The following is an 18,639-nucleotide window of genomic DNA, read 5'->3' on the forward strand; positions in this document are numbered from 1 at the left end:
GTGATAAATGTGGTTGCACTCAACTGTTCACGGCACCTGATGTTAATGAGCAGAAAGGTAGGGTGAGCATGAGGCGAAACCTTCTGTTGACTGCAGCTTGAGCGCAGCTTGAATCATTTTGATGCATCTTTTGGTTTATGTATACTTCTGCACTAAGTTATGCAATAGGCCAATGTTGAAATTTGGCATAGTAAATGGTGCAGTTATTTGTGCAGTCTGTGCATTTGTTTAATGGTTTGAGGCCGTGTGCCGATTTGTACAGTGGACAGTTGTATGTGGAATAAAAGTAGCAAATAGTACAGAGGTGTATCTCATGTGTTTACTGTTGCACGTCATCTGTGTCCTCATGTTTAGCCTGCCGCGGCCGTTGGTTGGAGGAGCCGCAATAGTTTGGAAAGGAAGGAAGCAGTAAGGTCAGTTTCCATTCTGGGTTTTCAGCATTAATAAAGAAACCTGCAACAAGGTGAGTAATGTTTGAGGTCCAAAAGAAATCAACACAGAGAAATTTTTACAGTGCTTTTCTACTCTACCTGAACATTCAAAGCGCTCTATACAGGTTGCCTCATTCACACCTGTTCATAGAAGCCCTTTTTCTGTGCTTTCTACCTAACATTCACACACATTCATACTCTGATGAATGCATCAGAGAGTGACTTGGGGTTAATGTCTTGCCCAAGGACAGTTAGCATGCACTCTGGAGCAGCCAGGGATCGACCCAAAAACCATCTGATTAGTAGATGACCTGCTCCACCTCCTGAGCCACAGCCACCCCTTTCAGAGGTAAAGAATGATTTAGAAAGTAAGTACAGTAATTTTTTGAGGTGATTTGATTTTTAAAAAAATCATTTTTGCTTCTAATTACATAATTAAGGTGTAATTACATCTTCCAACAAATTGATACATAAACGTATCATTTATCTACTAAAAATACATAGGAGCTGGCGTCATGTTGTGGAAGCTGCCATCTTGCCCCACCATCATACACTGGCTGAGATGGGCATCGCTGCGCCGCCTTTTCATGTTTTATGTAAGTGGATTTATACATTACTTTGAATTTAAAGATGTCAAATAGCTCTTTCACACTACATATGACTATTTCACATTTGTACATGTATATTTTGGTGATCTCTTTCTCAGTATGTTTTTCTTCTTATGGAAATAAGCTAATTTTAAACCAGTTAATGTTAGGCTCCAGTGTCCTAAGAAATCACACCTTTCCCCTGATAAACAAATTGATTGGATTCTCACATTGTGTGGGAATTGATTATCAATTACAACTTCAATGAGCCACTTCAAAGAAAGTTTCACCCGCGTGGGCAGCAACAGAAAGTCCAGATGTGGAAACAGAAGGTTTCCACATTAAAATATCGATATTTGAATCATTTTGGGGTAAATTGTAGTTTTTCATTAACAGGAACACAGTGGAAAGAAACTATCATTCAGATTGTCTACATTGGAAAGAACTACTCCCTCTTCCGCCTTTTATAGTCATGTGTGAAATACGGCTGTATAAATGTGTGGCAGCCTGTGGCGTGCGCACTCACAACAATGGCTGAGCGTAACTGGAGTCATGTGCGCACGTATTTTACATCCACAAACAGCCCTGACGTGGTTTGCGATACATGTGGCAAGAAAGTGAGGTGTTGTGGCAACACCACTAACCTTGTCAAACACCTCAAAGTAAATCATATCACAGAATATGACGAGCTTATGTTGAGGCAAACTGAAGAGGAGGAGAAGGACGGGTGCTGCTAGGGTGAGACAGACGTCTCTCAGGGAGTCCTTTAGTGCTGCAGGCAGGCAAGGTGTTCACATAGTGCACAACTTCAGGTTTTTGATTTCTATATGATGAATTCTGCATTATTAAGTGATAAGAACAAGTAATCTGATGTCCTGTAATGATTATGACGCTATAATTTGAGATACAATAAAAGAGTAAAGTTTTTGTACAAAGTATCGGAGCAGTATCGTCGATACCACCCTGAATTTTACTTGGTATGGGATCGGAAAGGAAATCAGTGGTATCACACATCACTAGTGATCAAATGTCAGGCCAAGCTGGAACTGATTCCTGTCTTCTGTAACTTCTACAACACTGTCCAATAGAGACACATGAATGAACTGCAGCGTCATTAAAAACACTGATGATCTTTATTTAAAAATGTAATACATTTACATCTGAATAAACTTTTAGGCATTACGCTGACGGAGGGATGGATGGACCATGAATGCTTTCTCATCCTTCTTGTCATGCACCATGGAAGTGTCTGAGGGGCTTTTCCACTTGGAATGGGGATACTGTGTCCACACTTCAGAGGTGGAGTTTCCAGCATCTCACCTGGGCCTCATCTGCAAACAATCAGCAGGAGGGCTTCTTAAACCAGCGCTGCCTGCTACTCCTCGCCAGTTTGTTCTGCCATCTCCAGTGGTAACTAGGCTTCCCCTCTGCTCCAGTTCTGGCGTGCTCCTTCCCTGTGTTTAACCTTGTTTTCCCTGTGTTTAGGTCTCCTCTGCCAACATACTCATCCTACCCTCAAACTCCCTTACCCGTCCAGCAACTTCTTCTCCCTCTGTTGCAGAATTCCCGTTGGATTGTTCCCATCAGGAGCCAGGTGTTCAGTCTCTCGATAGCTTTTCCTCTGGTTCCTGCTGTCTGCTGACACTCCTAGCTCGAGCCACGTTCTCCATTCCCTCTCTAAAGTCTCATAAATAGTTTAACCATGTGCATTGAATCTGCATTTGGGTCTAAGCTTTCTATGCAGGGAAGAAATCATCACAGTGACATCTATTTAATTTTCAATTCAATTTTATTTAAAGAGCGCCAAATGACAGCAACAGTCACCTGAAGGCGCTTTATATTGTAAGATATACTTACAAAGAAAACCCCAACAATCATATGACCCCCTATGAGCAAGCACTTTGGCGACAGTGGGAAGGAAAAACTCCCTTTTAACAGGAAGAAACCTCCAGCAGAACCAGGCTCAGGGAGGGGCGGCCATCTGCTGCGACCGGTTGGGGAGGGGCAAGGAAAATAGTATAAAGACATGGAACAGAGACAGAGGTTAATAACAAGTACCATTCAGTGCAGAGAGGTCTATTAAACATAGTGGGTGAAGAAGAAACACCCAGTGCATCATGGGAATCCCCCGGCAGCCTAATGCTGGGCATACACTGTGCGATTTTTGGCCCATTTTGAGCCGATTTTTCAGTCGTGCGATCGTTTTGGGGATCGTCCCGAGTTTGGCCTTGATCAAACTTCTCACCCCTGCGAGTCAATCCTACAGTTTGATCAGGAGCCGAATAACGCGACTGAAAAATCGCAGCACAGTGTATGCCCAGCTTATTGCAGCATAGAGGATTCAGGATCACCTGAGTAGGCCATCAGATTACTGAAAGGATACTGAAAAAACCCGTCGAAGTAGTCTTAGTCTTCATTGCTGCTGGTCGACTCAATTGAACACCTCTGAAGTTTGCACACAGGCAAGTATTGCTCTTCTTCCTCAAAATCCTCTCGGGAACGCTTCCTCGAGCCTCCAGTTTCATGTTCAAGCTCTTCGTGCGCATCTTCAAATACTTCAGAGTCATCATCGCTCCATCTCATTCTTTTGTTTGCTCCTAAATCTTCTTCATCCCTCTCTCTAGACCTCTTCCTGGAAACACCTGGCTGAGGGTCCTCTTCTGGGATGTACTGGCGACCATCCATGCGGCCTTCAAATGCCTCCTCATTTTCAATGCCACCAACATTGAAAATGATCACAACCACAGCATCCCCGTGCTGTTCATCGTTGTCACCATTGGCATTATTGTCCCTCACATGAATATTTTGAACATCGTCGTCGTCGTCGTCGTCATCGTCATCGTTGCCGTCGCCGTCGCCGCCGTCATCGTCGTCGTCGTCATCGTTGTCGCCGTCATCGTCGTCGCCGTCATCGTCGTTGTCGTCGTCATCGTCGTCGTCGTCATCGTCGTCGTCGTCATCGTTGTCGTCATCGTCGTTGTCGTCGTCGTCGTCATCGTCGTTGTCGTCGTCGTCGTCGTCATCGTCGTCGTCGTCGTCGTCATCGTCGTCATCGTCATCGTCATCGTCTTCGTCCCCGTAAAGGTAATTGTCATATTGTGCCAGTACTGAAGCTATTAGCTCATCTAGATAGCAACAATATTCATGGAGAGCGCGATACAGATTGTTCAGGAAGCCATTAGCAGGTTCCTGATCTCCATTTGCCAACATTCGTGGGTTAACCTGTTGGCCTGCAAGATCATTAAATCTTTTAATTAACATCCATAACTATCTGCTGAAAATCTGTTTTTCATCAGTTTCAAGACTGAGTACATGTGCTTACCGTTTTGGTTATTTTGTGGTCCGTCTCCACTTGCACTCATTTTGACTACAAGGAACACAAAACAACAATGATCACTAAACCTCAACCCAGAATGTTCAGAGAATTTGCTTTTTTTGTGATGACTTTAGGCTGCGTCCAAACGTACACGGCTATGTTTGAAAACGGACAATTTTCCTTTTTCGTTTAAAAAAAAAAAAATCCAGTCCACATGTGCAGTTTTGAAAAAATATCTCCTTCCACATCTAAACACTAAAAACAAAGTGAAACGCTGTCAAGAACACGCCAAATCTTAACCGTGTAGAAATGTTGGCCAATCAGAAGTCTAGAAGCCTGGGTGGGAAAACCTCATAAAACCTTACGTACTTCTGAGAAGTTTTTGTCTTTTTCTGGAAAAGCAGCTAATTTTGTGTCACTTTCACGTGCCTTCATCGTTTCAAATGTTAATAACTAAAGACAGACTCACAACTTTGGAATGGACTAAATGCATACAGCATACATAAATGTCATTTTTTTAAATTACATTTCTTCCAAACCGACGTCAGGATTTGGGTTGGGAGAGCGTCTGTGTTGAATGTAGAATCCACGTCTGATGTAAGCGTGTAAAAACTGCAGATACTAAGATTAACAGACACAGTATGTTGTCTACATCTGCCATTGTAGAAATTGATCTCATGTAAACAATAACGTGGCCACAGCGTGACTTCAACAGCGGCGCACACTTTTGACATTGCCTGAGTAAATGTCCGTTTTCCTCGTCCACACCTAAACACAAAAACGTGCTTTTTAAAAATCTCACCTTTCAGTGACTCAATCTGCTGTTTAGGTGTGGACGAAAGGCCCAAATGCAGAGACAAAGCTGCGCTTTCAAAAATAGCCGTGTACATGTGCACGTAGGCTCAGTTTCTCAGAAATTCTAATAGTTTGTTTGAGAACAAAACTTACGTCTTCTCTATTTTCCTAAATGAACAAAATAATCTGAGAAATAATCGTGTTAAAAAGAGCTTCTGTCACTCTAAGATATGATTAAGAACATTTTCTAATTTATGTATCATTTGTCAAATATTACATCAGCTGACAAATAGTTAAGTCTTCATTTGTTTTCCTGAATAATAGATCCACATCATCCTCTCTATGATGGAAAATATAGTCTAGTCTTGCACAATGTAAAGTACATAAATACTGTCCTGGCAAGCAGGGAAATCAGGCTTTATATATTTAAGTAAATGATCTTGAGTTTATAAACTGAAATTTGAGCTTACTTTAGTTCTTGGTAGATTGCACAGCAGTTAATCCTCAGGGAAACGTCCAAATGTCACTAAATAGTGGTCTGCTTTCATTCGGTTGCAGTGTCTCTTCAGTTTTGTGTTCATATGCTGATGTTTTCATTCAAACATGCTTAAATGCTGTGATGTCACTTTAGCAGCAAAGACTGCGGAATGTGCAGAGATTCTTTTGACATCAAGTTGTTTGCTCAGATTTTGATATCTTTTAAATGGAGACAAAACAAAACGCTATGGCAACAAAACAACAAGCTGTTTCCAGTGCTTAATATTTAACATGTCTTTGTTATAAATTTTATTTGTACAAATCTGTGATGTTGATGTGCACAACGTGGGATTTAGACCTCGGAGGGTTAATCAACAAATCACGAAAAATTAGGTTTAAATTTCTGTTCATGACGGTGCAGATTTCTGACATTTTGTGTACTTGAAGCATTTAACAATTTGATTGTTTTCTAATAAAAACTGTGTGAAACTCAAGTTAGAACTGTGTTTGTAAATGAACCGTCCCATGTTGTGTAGCTTTCTGGATTTTATACTTATTGGGCTACATATTAATTTACTATACAGGCTATACAGTAGATAAAATCTAAACTCACATGTTTTATGTAACTAAAGTGTTTAATCATGTGGGCTACAGACAGTAATCAAGTTATGGACTATATTGATATGAAAAACATGCATACTTAGTGCATTTGAATCATTTTAACCATATGTAACCACCTGCATGTCATGGTCCTGGGACTTCTACCTGGTTTTTTGTGTGTCTTGTATTGTTGTTGTTTGATGTCAGCTTTAGGGTCCCTCGGTTGTTCTGTTAAGATGTTGCTTATTTGATTTCCCCTCGTGACTTTACCCCCTGTGTGCCCCCTCTGTGTATCTGCCAGCCCCCATGCCTCGTTTCTCCTCCTTGTGTTTTATTCCATGTTTTCCCAGCCCGCTATGTCTGTGTTCTCTTCCAATCTGGTCTGCGTCTCTGTGTGCTTCCTGTTTTACTTTGAGTCTCCCGTCAGTGTTGTGTTACTCCTGCCGTGTCTCGTTATGATTATCAGTGTCGCCTGTGTTCCCCGTGTGCTCCCACTTCCCTCGTTAACCCTCTGTGTATTTGTGTCCACGTCTCCTACATTACCTACATAATAGAGCTATAATAAATGTTTGTTTGGGGTTTTTTTAAGTACAGAAATCAGCTGCTAAAATAATTGTTTTGACTTTTTGGGAATGCTTTACAGTCTGTTCTGTAGGAACGCTGAATTAATATATTGACTGTCTGGCCCCTTCTGGCTATTTAATAGTTGCTGAAGGAGATTTTGTTCATCCCCAGCTAATCTCATCCATATTTATATAAAATCTAGCATACTCCACACCACACAAAGTCAGAAGCCAGTTAAAATCTGTATGTGGTACCTGAGGCGGTGCTGCACTGACCAGTTGTTTCTGGCTATTTGCTGGTTCAGCCTGCCTATCACTGCAACTCTTGGCTCTTATTGGTCAGGCTGGTGTGTGTGTGTGTGTGTGTGTGTGTGTGTGTGTGTGTGTGTGTGTGCGTGTGTGTGTGTGTGTGTGTGTGTGTGTGTGTGCGTATTGTAAAGACTTGATTCCCACAGTCCAAGTCAGGGTTTTAAAATGCGTTGCTGTCTCCATCCAGCATCAAAGCTGCATTGAAATTTCCTTCAATGAAATTTTGGCTCAAAGAAAAACAGTGTTGTTACTGTCAATCTCCAGTTAAAATAAAAGTGTAATTAAACCAAACGAAAGTAATGTACTAATGCTGGTCAAGACATTACCTGTAGCTGAGTGACATTTCCTCCAATTTCTGTTGGTGTCTGCAGTTTCCACTGGGGCTTAGTGTCTACTGCTACCCGACTGCACCACCATCCTCCACATTGCTATGCGTCCATTGGTGGTGCCAGCTGCTAGGATTTCTGAGTGTTGCAGAATTTTTAAAAAAGCAACGAGTTTTTTTTTTTTAACCTATGCATTTGCAAACATTCAGGAATATGGTGATGGGAAAGAAAAAGCTTCTTTTCATTTACAATTCTGTGCAAACTTTTACCTTTGCCTGCACAGTATGAAACACAGTTGATCATCTCTCCCCTCTCATATCCCAGAGTCTCATCAAGAGACAAAACATAGTTATGTAGCACGTAGCATGTAGAGAAGTTTCTTGATGGAGCCCTCCACACTGAGAAGGACACTCGTCTTACAATACTCATCCACACTATGGACTTTACCTATATGCATAAGACATGGGATTAAAGATGAAATAAGTGGAATATCTGACAGCTCAAACCACAAAGTGTTCATATTTATTAAAGATCAGACTGGATTCTGGATCAATAGCATTATAGCTTGTTGTATTTTCCCCTTTCTGGAGACTCCCACAGGATTACTGCTTCACAGAGGCAAAATACACTTTTGATATAATTTTCAACAAGTCTGCTGGATTAATCAGACTTTCTAAAACCATGAATACTTTTCTCATACTGTTCTTCGTAACTGTTCAAAAATAAAGCAAAGTATCATCAATGCAATTTACAGAACAAACAAATAAAATAAACAGCCTTTATACATTGAGGGCTGTGACTGCAGAAGACTGCTGGCCTCAGACAAAATTATACAAGGCAATGAAAAAACAAATTGTGTCTTAAAGAAAGTATGGTCAAATGCATTGAAAATAACAAATGATTTAATTTTCCAAACTCCAACAGGAATCACAAACTCCTACCATCTGCAGTGCAGATAAAGAATCCAAGTCCCTCCTGTGGCCCCATCTTCAGAGGTGCCCCCTTCCAGCTAAACTTGTCCAGCGCACGCTCATCTCCTCTCACAGATGCTCGAGCTAGCATTGCCACATCACTATAATAAAATACAAAAAATAGTATTTGATTAAAAAAATGTCATACTCTTCCACTTGATATGGGACTTCGAAGGCTGCTTACTCTCCAGGTGTGGACGGTCTGAAGATGCAGCAAGTTAAAGGTTTCTTGTATTCATGTTTTACAAGGTGGTTTCCATGAAGTCTCCCTCTCGCATCCACCTTCCATACTGCCAAAGCTCCAGACTGTCAATAACAATAATAACAGTAATAGTTAACAGTTAATTTGCCTAGCACTTTCAAAACAGTTACAAAGTGTGTTAAAGAACACAATAAAATCTTAGTTAAAAACACAAAAGAAAAGTTCAAAGAGTTAAAACACGAAACGGTTTGTTTTCTTTTTGCATTGAGCCAGGCTGCACAGACAGCTAAGAGTGTCTGATGTGCAGAATGCAGGCAGTGACTTGGTTCATAAAAAGTGACCAAATCTGTAACAAGGCTTGTACGCATGTATCGTATACCCAAAAGGTTGTGAGGAGGAGAATGATGATTTATTTCTTTGAATTTGTTATAAGTCTGGCAGCTGAGATTTAAATGAGCTGGAGGTGAAAGATGGACTTCTGGCTGAGATCCCAGTAGAAGGAATTACAATTATTCAAACACAATGAGATAAAAGGATTTAATGGGTGTGATAAATGTGGTTGCACTCACCTGTTCACGGCACCTGATGTTAATGAGCAGAAAGGTAGGGTGAGCATGAGGCGAAACCTTCTGTTGACTGCAGCTTGAGCGCAGCTTGAATCATTTTGATGCATCTTTTGGTTTATGTATACTTCTGCACTAAGTTATGCAATAGGCCAATGTTGAAATTTGGCATAGTAAATGGTGCAGTTATTTGTGCAGTCTGTGCATTTGTTTAATGGTTTGAGGCCGTGTGCCGATTTGTACAGTGGACAGTTGTATGTGGAATAAAAGTAGCAAATAGTACAGAGGTGTATCTCATGTGTTTACTGTTGCACGTCATCTGTGTCCTCATGTTTAGCCTGCCGCGGCCGTTGGTTGGAGGAGCCGCAATAGTTTGGAAAGGAAGGAAGCAGTAAGGTCAGTTTCCATTCTGGGTTTTCAGCATTAATAAAGAAACCTGCAACAAGGTGAGTAATGTTTGAGGTCCAAAAGAAATCAACACAGAGAAATTTTTACAGTGCTTTTCTACTCTACCTGAACATTCAAAGCGCTCTATACAGGTTGCCTCATTCACACCTGTTCATAGAAGCCCTTTTTCTGTGCTTTCTACCTAACATTCACACACATTCATACTCTGATGAATGCATCAGAGAGTGACTTGGGGTTAATGTCTTGCCCAAGGACAGTTAGCATGCAGTCTGGAGCAGCCAGGGATCGACCCAAAAACCATCTGATTAGTAGATGACCTGCTCCACCTCCTGAGCCACAGCCACCCCTTTCAGAGGTAAAGAATGATTTAGAAAGTAAGTACAGTAATTTTTTGAGGTGATTTGATTAAAAAAAAAAATCATTTTTGCTTCTAATTACATAATTAAGGTGTAATTACATCTTCCAACAAATTGATACATAAACGTATCATTTATCTACTAAAAATACATAGGAGCTGGCGTCATGTTGTGGAAGCTGCCATCTTGCCCCACCATCATACACTGGCTGAGATGGGCATCGCTGCGCCGCCTTTTCATGTTTTATGTAAGTGGATTTATACATTACTTTGAATTTAAAGATGTCAAATAGCTCTTTCACACTACATATGACTATTTCACATTTGTACATGTATATTTTGGTGATCTCTTTCTCAGTATGTTTTTCTTCTTATGGAAATAAGCTAATTTTAAACCAGCTAATGTTAGGCTCCAGTGTCCTAAGAAATCACACCTTTCCCCTGATAAACAAATTGATTGGATTCTCTCATTGTGTGGGAATTGATTATCAATTACAACTTCAATGAGCCACTTCAAAGAAAGTTTCACCCGCGTGGGCAGCAACAGAAAGTCCAGATGTGGAAACAGAAGGTTTCCACATTAAAATATCGATATTTGAATCATTTTGGGGTAAATTGTAGTTTTTCATTAACAGGAACACAGTGGAAAGAAACTATCATTCAGATTGTCTACATTGGAAAGAACTACTCCCTCTTCCGCCTTTTATAGTCATGTGTGAAATACGGCTGTATAAATGTGTGGCAGCCTGTGGCGTGCGCACTCACAACAATGGCTGAGCGTAACTGGAGTCATGTGCGCACGTATTTTACATCCACAAACAGCCCAGACGTGGTTTGCGATACATGTGGCAAGAAAGTGAGGTGTTGTGGCAACACCACTAACCTTGTCAAACACCTCAAAGTAAATCATATCACAGAATATGACGAGCTTATGTTGAGGCAAACTGAAGAGGAGGAGAAGGACGGGTGCTGCTAGGGTGAGACAGACGTCTCTCAGGGAGTCCTTTAGTGCTGCAGGCAGGCAAGGTGTTCACATAGTGCACAACTTCAGGTTTTTGATTTCTATATGATGAATTCTGCATTATTAAGTGATAAGAACAAGTAATCTGATGTCCTGTAATGATTATGACGCTATAATTTGAGATACAATAAAAGAGTAAAGTTTTTGTACAAAGTATCGGAGCAGTATCGTCGATACCACCCTGAATTTTACGTGGTATGGGATCGGAAAGGAAATCAGTGGTATCACACATCACTAGTGATCAAATGTCAGGCCAAGCTGGAACTGATTCCTGTCTTCTGTAACTTCTACAACACTGTCCAATAGAGACACATGAATGAACTGCAGCGTCATTAAAAACACTGATGATCTTTATTTAAAAATGTAATACATTTACATCTGAATAAACTTTTAGGCATTACGCTGACGGAGGGATGGATGGACCATGAATGCTTTCTCATCCTTCTTGTCATGCACCATGGAAGTGTCTGAGGGGCTTTTCCACTTGGAATGGGGATACTGTGTCCACACTTCAGAGGTGGAGTTTCCAGCATCTCACCTGGGCCTCATCTGCAAACAATCAGCAGGAGGGCTTCTTAAACCAGCGCTGCCTGCTACTCCTCGCCAGTTTGTTCTGCCATCTCCAGTGGTAACTAGGCTTCCCCTCTGCTCCAGTTCTGGCGTGCTCCTTCCCTGTGTTTAACCTTGTTTTCCCTGTGTTTAGGTCTCCTCTGCCAACATACTCATCCTACCCTCAAACTCCCTTACCCGTCCAGCAACTTCTTCTCCCTCTGTTGCAGAATTCCCGTTGGATTGTTCCCATCAGGAGCCAGGTGTTCAGTCTCTCGATAGCTTTTCCTCTGGTTCCTGCTGTCTGCTGACACTCCTAGCTCAAGCCACGTTCTCCATTCCCTCTCTAAAGTCTCATAAATAGTTTAACCATGTGCATTGAATCTGCATTTGGGTCTAAGCTTTCTATGCAGGGAAGAAATCATCACAGTGACATCTATTTAATTTTCAATTCAATTTTATTTAAAGAGCGCCAAATGACAGCAACAGTCACCTGAAGGCGCTTTATATTGTAAGATATACTTACAAAGAAAACCCCAACAATCATATGACCCCCTATGAGCAAGCACTTTGGCGACAGTGGGAAGGAAAAACTCCCTTTTAACAGGAAGAAACCTCCAGCAGAACCAGGCTCAGGGAGGGGCGGCCATCTGCTGCGACCGGTTGGGGAGGGGCAAGGAAAATAGTATAAAGACATGGAACAGAGACAGAGGTTAATAACAAGTACCATTCAGTGCAGAGAGGTCTATTAAACATAGTGGGTGAAGAAGAAACACCCAGTGCATCATGGGAATCCCCCGGCAGCCTAATGCTGGGCATACACTGTGCGATTTTTGGCCCATTTTGAGCCGATTTTTCAGTCGTGCGATCGTTTTGGAGATCGTCCCGAGTTTGGCCTTGATCAAACTTCTCACCCCTGCGAGTCAATCCTACAGTTTGATCAGGAGCCGAATAACGCGACTGAAAAATCGCAGCACAGTGTATGCCCAGCTTATTGCAGCATAGAGGATTCAGGATCACCTGAGTAGGCCATCAGATTACTGAAAGGATACTGAAAAAACCCGTCGAAGTAGTCTTAGTCTTCATTGCTGCTGGTCGACTCAATTGAACACCTCTGAAGTTTGCACACAGGCAAGTATTCCTCTTCTTGCTCAAAATCCTCTCGGGAACGCTTCCTCGAGCCTCCAGTTTCGTGTTCAAGCTCTTCGTGCGCATCTTCAAATACTTCAGAGTCATCATCGCTCCATCTCATTCTTTTGTTTGCTCCTAAATCTTCTTCATCCCTCTCTCTAGACCTCTTCCTGGAAACACCTGGCTGAGGGTCCTCTTCTGGGATGTACTGGCGACCATCCATGCGGCCTTCAAATGCCTCCTCATTTTCAATGCCACCAACATTGAAAATGATCACAACCACATCATTGTGATCCCCGTGCTGTTCATCGTTGTCACCATTGGCATTATTGTCCCTCACATGAATATTTTGAACATCGTTGTCGTCGTCGTCGTCGTCGTCGTCATCGTCATCGTTGCCGTCGCCGTCGCCGCCGTCATCGTCGTCGTCGTCATCGTTGTCGCCGTCATCGTTGTCGCCGTCATCGTCGTCGCCGTCATCGTCGTTGTCGTCGTCATCGTCGTCGTCGTCGTCGTCATCGTCGTCGTCGTCGTCGTCATCGTCTTCGTCCCCATAAAGGTAATTGTCATATTGTGCCAGTACTGAAGCTATTAGCTCATGTAGAAAGCAACAACAATCACAGAGAGCGAGATACAGATCGTTCAGGAAGCCATTAGCAGGTTCCTGATCTCCATTTGCCAACATTCGTGGGTTAACCTGTTGGCCTGCAAGATCATTAAATCTTTTAATTAACATCCATAACTATCTGCTGAAAATCTGTTTTTCATCAATTTCAAGACTGAGTACATGTGCTTACCGTTTTGGTTATTTTGTGGTCCGTCTCCACTTGCACTCATTTTGACTACAAGGAACACAAAACAACAATGATCACTAAACCTCAACCCAGAATGTTCAGAGAATTTGCTTTTTTTGTGATGACTTTAGGCTGCGTCCAAACGTACACGGCTATGTTTGAAAACGGACAATTTTCCTTTTTCGTTTAAAAAAAAAAAAAATCCAGTCCACATGTGCAGTTTTGAAAAAATATCTCCTTCCACATCTAAACACTAAAAACAAAGTGAAACGCTGTCAAGAACACGCCAAATCTTAACCGTGTAGAAATGTTGGCCAATCAGAAGTCTAGAAGCCTGGGTGGGAAAACCTCATAAAACCTTACGTACTTCTGAGAAGTTTTTGTCTTTTTCTGGAAAAGCAGCTAATTTTGTGTCACTTTCACGTGCCTTCATCGTTTCAAATGTTAATAACTAAAGACAGACTCACAACTTTGGAATGGACTAAATGCATACAGCATACATAAATGTCATTTTTTTAAATTACATTTCTTCCAAACCGACGTCAGGATTTGGGTTGGGAGAGCGTCTGTGTTGAATGTAGAATCCACGTCTGATGTAAGCGTGTAAAAACTGCAGATACTAAGATTAACAGACACAGTATGTTGTCTACATCTGCCATTGTAGAAATTGATCTCATGTAAACAATAACGTGGCCACAGCGTGACTTCAACAGCGGCGCACACTTTTGACATTGCCTGAGTAAATGTCCGTTTTCCTCGTCCACACCTGAACACAAAAACGTGCTTTTTAAAAATCTCACCTTTCAGTGACTCAATCTGCTGTTTAGGTGTGGACGAAAGGCCCAAATGCAGAGACAAAGCTGCGCTTTCAAAAATAGCCGTGTACATGTGCACGTAGGCTCAGTTTCTCAGAAATTCTAATAGTTTGTTTGAGAACAAAACTTACGTCTTCTCTATTTTCCTAAATGAACAAAATAATCTGAGAAATAATCGTGTTAAAAAGAGCTTCTGTCACTCTAAGATATGATTAAGAACATTTTCTAATTTATGTATCATTTGTCAAATATTACATCAGCTGACAAATAGTTAAGTCTTCATTTGTTTTCCTGAATAATAGATCCACATCATCCTCTCTATGATGGAAAATATAGTCTAGTCTTGCACAATGTAAAGTACATAAATACTGTCCTGGCAAGCAGGGAAATCAGGCTTTATATATTTAAGTAAATGATCTTGAGTTTATAAACTGAAATTTGAGCTTACTTTAGTTCTTGGTAGATTACACAGCAGTTAATCCTCAGGGAAACGTCCAAATGTCACTAAATAGTGGTCTGCTTTCATTCGGTTGCAGTGTCTCTTCAGTTTTGTGTTCATATGCTGATGTTTTCATTCAAACATGCTTAAATGCTGTGATGTCACTTTAGCAGCAAAGACTGCGGAATGTGCAGAGATTCTTTTGACATCAAGTTGTTTGCTCAGATTTTGATATCTTTTAAATGGAGACAAAACAAAACGCTATGGCAACAAAACAACAAGCTGTTTCCAGTGCTTAATATTTAACATGTCTTTGTTATAAATTTTATTTGTACAAATCTGTGATGTTGATGTGCACAACGTGGGATTTAGACCTCGGAGGGTTAATCAACAAATCACGAAAAATTAGGTTTAAATTTCTGTTCATGACGGTGCAGATTTCTGACATTTTGTGTACTTGAAGCATTTAACAATTTGATTGTTTTCTAATAAAAACTGTGTGAAACTCAAGTTAGAACTGTGTTTGTAAATGAACCGTCCCATGTTGTGTAGCTTTCTGGATTTTATACTTATTGGGCTACATATTAATTTACTATACAGGCTATACAGTAGATAAAATCTAAACTCACATGTTTTATGTAACTAAAGTGTTTAATCATGTGGGCTACAGACAGTAATCAAGTTATGGACTATATTGATATGAAAAACATGCATACTTAGTGCATTTGAATCATTTTAACCATATGTAACCACCTGCATGTCATGGTCCTGGGACTTCTACCTGGTTTTTTGTGTGTCTTGTATTGTTGTTGTTTGATGTCAGCTTTAGGGTCCCTCGGTTGTTCTGTTAAGATGTTGCTTATTTGATTTCCCCTCGTGACTTTACCCCCTGTGTGCCCCCTCTGTGTATCTGCCAGCCCCCATGCCTCGTTTCTCCTCCTTGTGTTTTATTCCATGTTTTCCCAGCCCGCTATGTCTGTGTTCTCTTCCAATCTGGTCTGCGTCTCTGTGTGCTTCCTGTTTTACTTTGATAGTCTCCCGTCAGTGTTGTGTTACTCCTGCCGTGTCTCGTTATGATTATCAGTGTCGCCTGTGTTCCCCGTGTGCTCCCACTTCCCTCGTTAACCCTCTGTGTATTTGTGTCCACGTCTCCTACATTACCTACATAATAGAGCTATAATAAATGTTTGTTTGGGGTTTTTTTAAGTACAGAAATCAGCTGCTAAAATAATTGTTTTGACTTTTTGGGAATGCTTTACGGTCTGTTCTGTAGGAACGCTGAATTAATATATTGACTGTCTGGCCCCTTCTGGCTATTTAATAGTTGCTGAAGGAGATTTTGTTCATCCCCAGCTAATCTCATCCATATTTATATAAAATCTAGCATACTCCACACCACACAAAGTCAGAAGCCAGTTAAAATCTGTATGTGGTACCTGAGGCGGTGCTGCACTGACCAGTTGTTTCTGGCTATTTGCTGGTTCAGCCTGCCTATCACTGCAACTCTTGGCTCTTATTGGTCAGGCTGGTGTGTGTGTGTGTGTGTGTGTGTGTGTGTGTGTGTGTGTGTGTGTGTGTGTGTGCGTATTGTAAAGACTTGATTCCCACAGTCCAAGTCAGGGTTTTAAAATGCGTTGCTGTCTCCATCCAGCATCAAAGCTGCATTGAAATTTCCTTCAATGAAATTTTGGCTCAAAGAAAAACAGTGTTGTTACTGTCAATCTCCAGTTAAAATAAAAGTGTAATTAAACCAAACGAAAGTAATGTACTAATGCTGGTCAAGACATTACCTGTAGCTGAGTGACATTTCCTCCAATTTCTGTTGGTGTCTGCAGTTTCCACTGGGGCTTAGTGTCACCTCTACTGCTACCCGACTGCACCACCATCCTCCACATTGCTATGCGTCCATTGGTGGTGCCAGCTGCTAGGATTTCTGAGTGTTGCAGAATTTTTAAAAAAGCAATGAGTTTTTTTTTTTTTAACCTATGCATTTGCAAACATTCAGGAATATGGTGATGGGAAAGAAAAAGCTTCTTTTCATTTACAATTCTGTGCAAACTTTTGCCTTTGCCTGCACAGTATGAAACACAGTTGATCATCTCTCCCCTCTCATATCCCAGAGTCTCATCAAGAGACAAAACATAGTTATGTAGCACGTAGCATGTAGAGAAGTTTCTTGATGGAGCCCTCCACACTGAGAAGGACACTCGTCTTACAATACTCATCCACACTATGGACTTTACCTATATGCATAAGACATGGGATTAAAGATGAAATAAGTGGAATATCTGACAGCTCAAACCACAAAGTGTTCATATTTATTAAAGATCAGACTGGATTCTGGATCAATAGCATTATAGCTTGTTGTATTTTCCCCTTTCTGGAGACTCCCACAGCATTACTGCTTCACAGAGGCAAAATACACTTTTGATATAATTTTCAACAAGTCTGCTGGATTAATCAGACTTTCTAAAACCATGAACACTTTTCTCATACTGTTCTTCGTAACTGTTCAAAAATAAAGCAAAGTATCATCAATGCAATTTACAGAACAAACAAATAAAATAAACAGCCTTTATACATTGAGGGCTGTGACTGCAGAAGACTGCTGGCCTCAGACAAAATTATACAAGGCAATGAAAAAACAAATTGTGTCTTAAAGAAAGTATGGTCAAATGCATTGAAAATAACAAATGATTTAATTTTCCAAACTCCAACAGGAATCACAAACTCCTACCATCTGCAGTGCAGATAAAGAATCCAAGTCCCTCCTGTGGCCCCATCTTCAGAGGTGCCCCCTTCCAGCTAAACTTGTCCAGCGCACGCTCATCTCCTCTCACAGATGCTCGAGCTAGCATTGCCACATCACTATAATAAAATACAAAAAATAGTATTTGATTAAAAAAATGTCATACTCTTCCACTTGATATGGGACTTCGAAGGCTGCTTACTCTCCAGGTGTGGACGGTCTGAAGATGCAGCAAGTTAAAGGTTTCTTGTATTCATGTTTTACAAGGTGGTTTCCATGAAGTCTCCCTCTCGCATCCACCTTCCATACTGCCAAAGCTCCAGACTGTCAATAACAATAATAACAGTAATAGTTAACAGTTAATTTGCCTAGCACTTTCAAAACAGTTACAAAGTGTGTTAAAGAACACAATAAAATCTTAGTTAAAAACACAAAAGAAAAGTTCAAAGAGTTAAAACACGAAACGGTTTGTTTTCTTTTTGCATTGAGCCAGGCTGCACAGACAGCTAAGAGTGTCTGATGTGCAGAATGCAGGCAGTGACTTGGTTCATAAAAAGTGACCAAATCTGTAACAAGGCTTGTACCCATGTATCGTATACCCAAAAGGTTGTGAGGAGGAGAATGATGATTTATTTCTTTGAATTTGTTATAAGTCTGGCAGCTGAGATTTAAATGAGCTGGAGGTGAAAGATGGACTTCTGGCTGAGATCCCAGTAGAAGGAATTACAATTATTCAAACACAATGAGATAAAAGGATTTAATGGGTGTGATAAATGTGGTTGCACTCACCTGTTCACGGCACCTGATGTTAATGAGCAGAAAGGTAGGGTGAGCATGAGGCGAAACCTTCTGTTGACTGCAGCTTGAGCGCAGCTTGAATCATTTTGATGCATCTTTTGGTTTATGTATACTTCTGCACTAAGTTATGCAATAGGCCAATGTTGAAATTTGGCATAGTAAATGGTGCAGTTATTTGTGCAGTCTGTGCATTTGTTTAATGGTTTGAGGCCGTGTGCCGATTTGTACAGTGGACAGTTGTATGTGGAATAAAAGTAGCAAATAGTACAGAGGTGTATCTCATGTGTTTACTGTTGCACGTCATCTGTGTCCTCATGTTTAGCCTGCCGCGGCCGTTGGTTGGAGGAGTCGCAATAGTTTGGAAAGGAAGGAAGCAGTAAGGTCAGTTTCCATTCTGGGTTTTCAGCATTAATAAAGAAACCTGCAACAAGGTGAGTAAT

At 41.0% G+C, this 18,639-nt stretch overlaps 2 protein-coding genes and 3 long non-coding RNA genes across 24 annotated transcripts; 2 read left to right on the forward strand and 3 right to left on the reverse strand.

The window, feature by feature from the left end:
• Nucleotides 1–58: 58 nt before the first annotated feature.
• LOC309712616 lies at nucleotides 59–2,700 on the forward strand. Of its 3 annotated transcripts, none has more exons than XR_014278332.1 (3): nucleotides 59–463; nucleotides 936–1,027; nucleotides 2,195–2,700. It is a non-coding gene; the product is annotated as an uncharacterized lncRNA (long non-coding RNA). The 3 variants fall into 3 exon arrangements; XR_014278333.1 differs by lacking the exon at nucleotides 59–463 and adding an exon at nucleotides 681–799; XR_014278334.1 differs by lacking the exon at nucleotides 59–463 and adding an exon at nucleotides 681–780.
• Nucleotides 2,701–2,788: 88 nt separating this feature from the next.
• On the reverse strand, nucleotides 2,789–8,924 carry LOC309712615 (uncharacterized protein). 6 transcript variants are annotated; one of them, XM_082543536.1, is made up of 6 exons: nucleotides 8,560–8,924; nucleotides 8,346–8,476; nucleotides 7,674–7,851; nucleotides 7,405–7,542; nucleotides 4,341–4,385; nucleotides 2,789–4,248 (listed from the first exon to the last, which is right to left on the reverse strand). In XM_082543536.1, the coding sequence occupies exons 5-6, from the start codon at nucleotides 4,378–4,380 to the stop codon at nucleotides 3,425–3,427; spliced, it is 864 nt and encodes a 287-aa protein (XP_082399662.1). In that variant the 5' UTR covers nucleotides 4,381–4,385; nucleotides 7,405–7,542; nucleotides 7,674–7,851; nucleotides 8,346–8,476; nucleotides 8,560–8,924; the 3' UTR covers nucleotides 2,789–3,424. The 6 variants fall into 6 exon arrangements, with proteins under 6 accessions (XP_082399662.1, XP_082399666.1, XP_082399667.1 ...); XM_082543540.1 differs by lacking the exons at nucleotides 7,405–7,542; nucleotides 7,674–7,851; nucleotides 8,346–8,476; nucleotides 8,560–8,924 and adding exons at nucleotides 5,600–5,825; nucleotides 6,372–6,606; XM_082543541.1 differs by lacking the exons at nucleotides 7,405–7,542; nucleotides 7,674–7,851; nucleotides 8,346–8,476; nucleotides 8,560–8,924 and adding an exon at nucleotides 6,372–6,606.
• A 38-nt stretch (nucleotides 8,925–8,962) lies between these two features.
• LOC309712617 lies at nucleotides 8,963–11,790 on the forward strand. 6 transcript variants are annotated; one of them, XR_014278335.1, is made up of 4 exons: nucleotides 8,963–9,586; nucleotides 9,770–9,903; nucleotides 10,060–10,151; nucleotides 11,319–11,790. It is a non-coding gene; the product is annotated as an uncharacterized lncRNA (long non-coding RNA). The 6 variants fall into 6 exon arrangements; XR_014278336.1 differs by having other exon boundaries at nucleotides 9,801–9,922; XR_014278337.1 differs by having other exon boundaries at nucleotides 9,801–9,903.
• A 569-nt stretch (nucleotides 11,791–12,359) lies between these two features.
• Nucleotides 12,360–16,581, reverse strand: LOC309712618 (uncharacterized protein). Of its 8 annotated transcripts, none has more exons than XM_082543548.1 (3): nucleotides 16,443–16,581; nucleotides 13,402–13,446; nucleotides 12,360–13,309 (listed from the first exon to the last, which is right to left on the reverse strand). In XM_082543548.1, the coding sequence occupies exons 2-3, from the start codon at nucleotides 13,439–13,441 to the stop codon at nucleotides 12,549–12,551; spliced, it is 801 nt and encodes a 266-aa protein (XP_082399674.1). In that variant the 5' UTR covers nucleotides 13,442–13,446; nucleotides 16,443–16,581; the 3' UTR covers nucleotides 12,360–12,548. The 8 variants fall into 8 exon arrangements, with proteins under 8 accessions (XP_082399674.1, XP_082399675.1, XP_082399670.1 ...); XM_082543549.1 differs by lacking the exon at nucleotides 16,443–16,581 and adding an exon at nucleotides 15,434–16,396; XM_082543544.1 differs by lacking the exon at nucleotides 16,443–16,581 and adding an exon at nucleotides 15,434–16,396 and having other exon boundaries at nucleotides 13,402–14,887.
• A 67-nt stretch (nucleotides 16,582–16,648) lies between these two features.
• LOC309713017 lies at nucleotides 16,649–18,537 on the reverse strand. Its single transcript, XR_014278459.1, has 3 exons — nucleotides 17,604–18,537; nucleotides 17,390–17,520; nucleotides 16,649–16,895 (listed from the first exon to the last, which is right to left on the reverse strand). It is a non-coding gene; the product is annotated as an uncharacterized lncRNA (long non-coding RNA).
• Nucleotides 18,538–18,639: the final 102 nt, after the last annotated feature.

This window comes from Aulonocara stuartgranti (genome assembly GCF_965226115.1).
Source record: "Aulonocara stuartgranti genome assembly, chromosome: 8".
Taxonomy (NCBI): Eukaryota; Metazoa; Chordata; class Actinopteri; order Cichliformes; family Cichlidae; genus Aulonocara; species Aulonocara stuartgranti.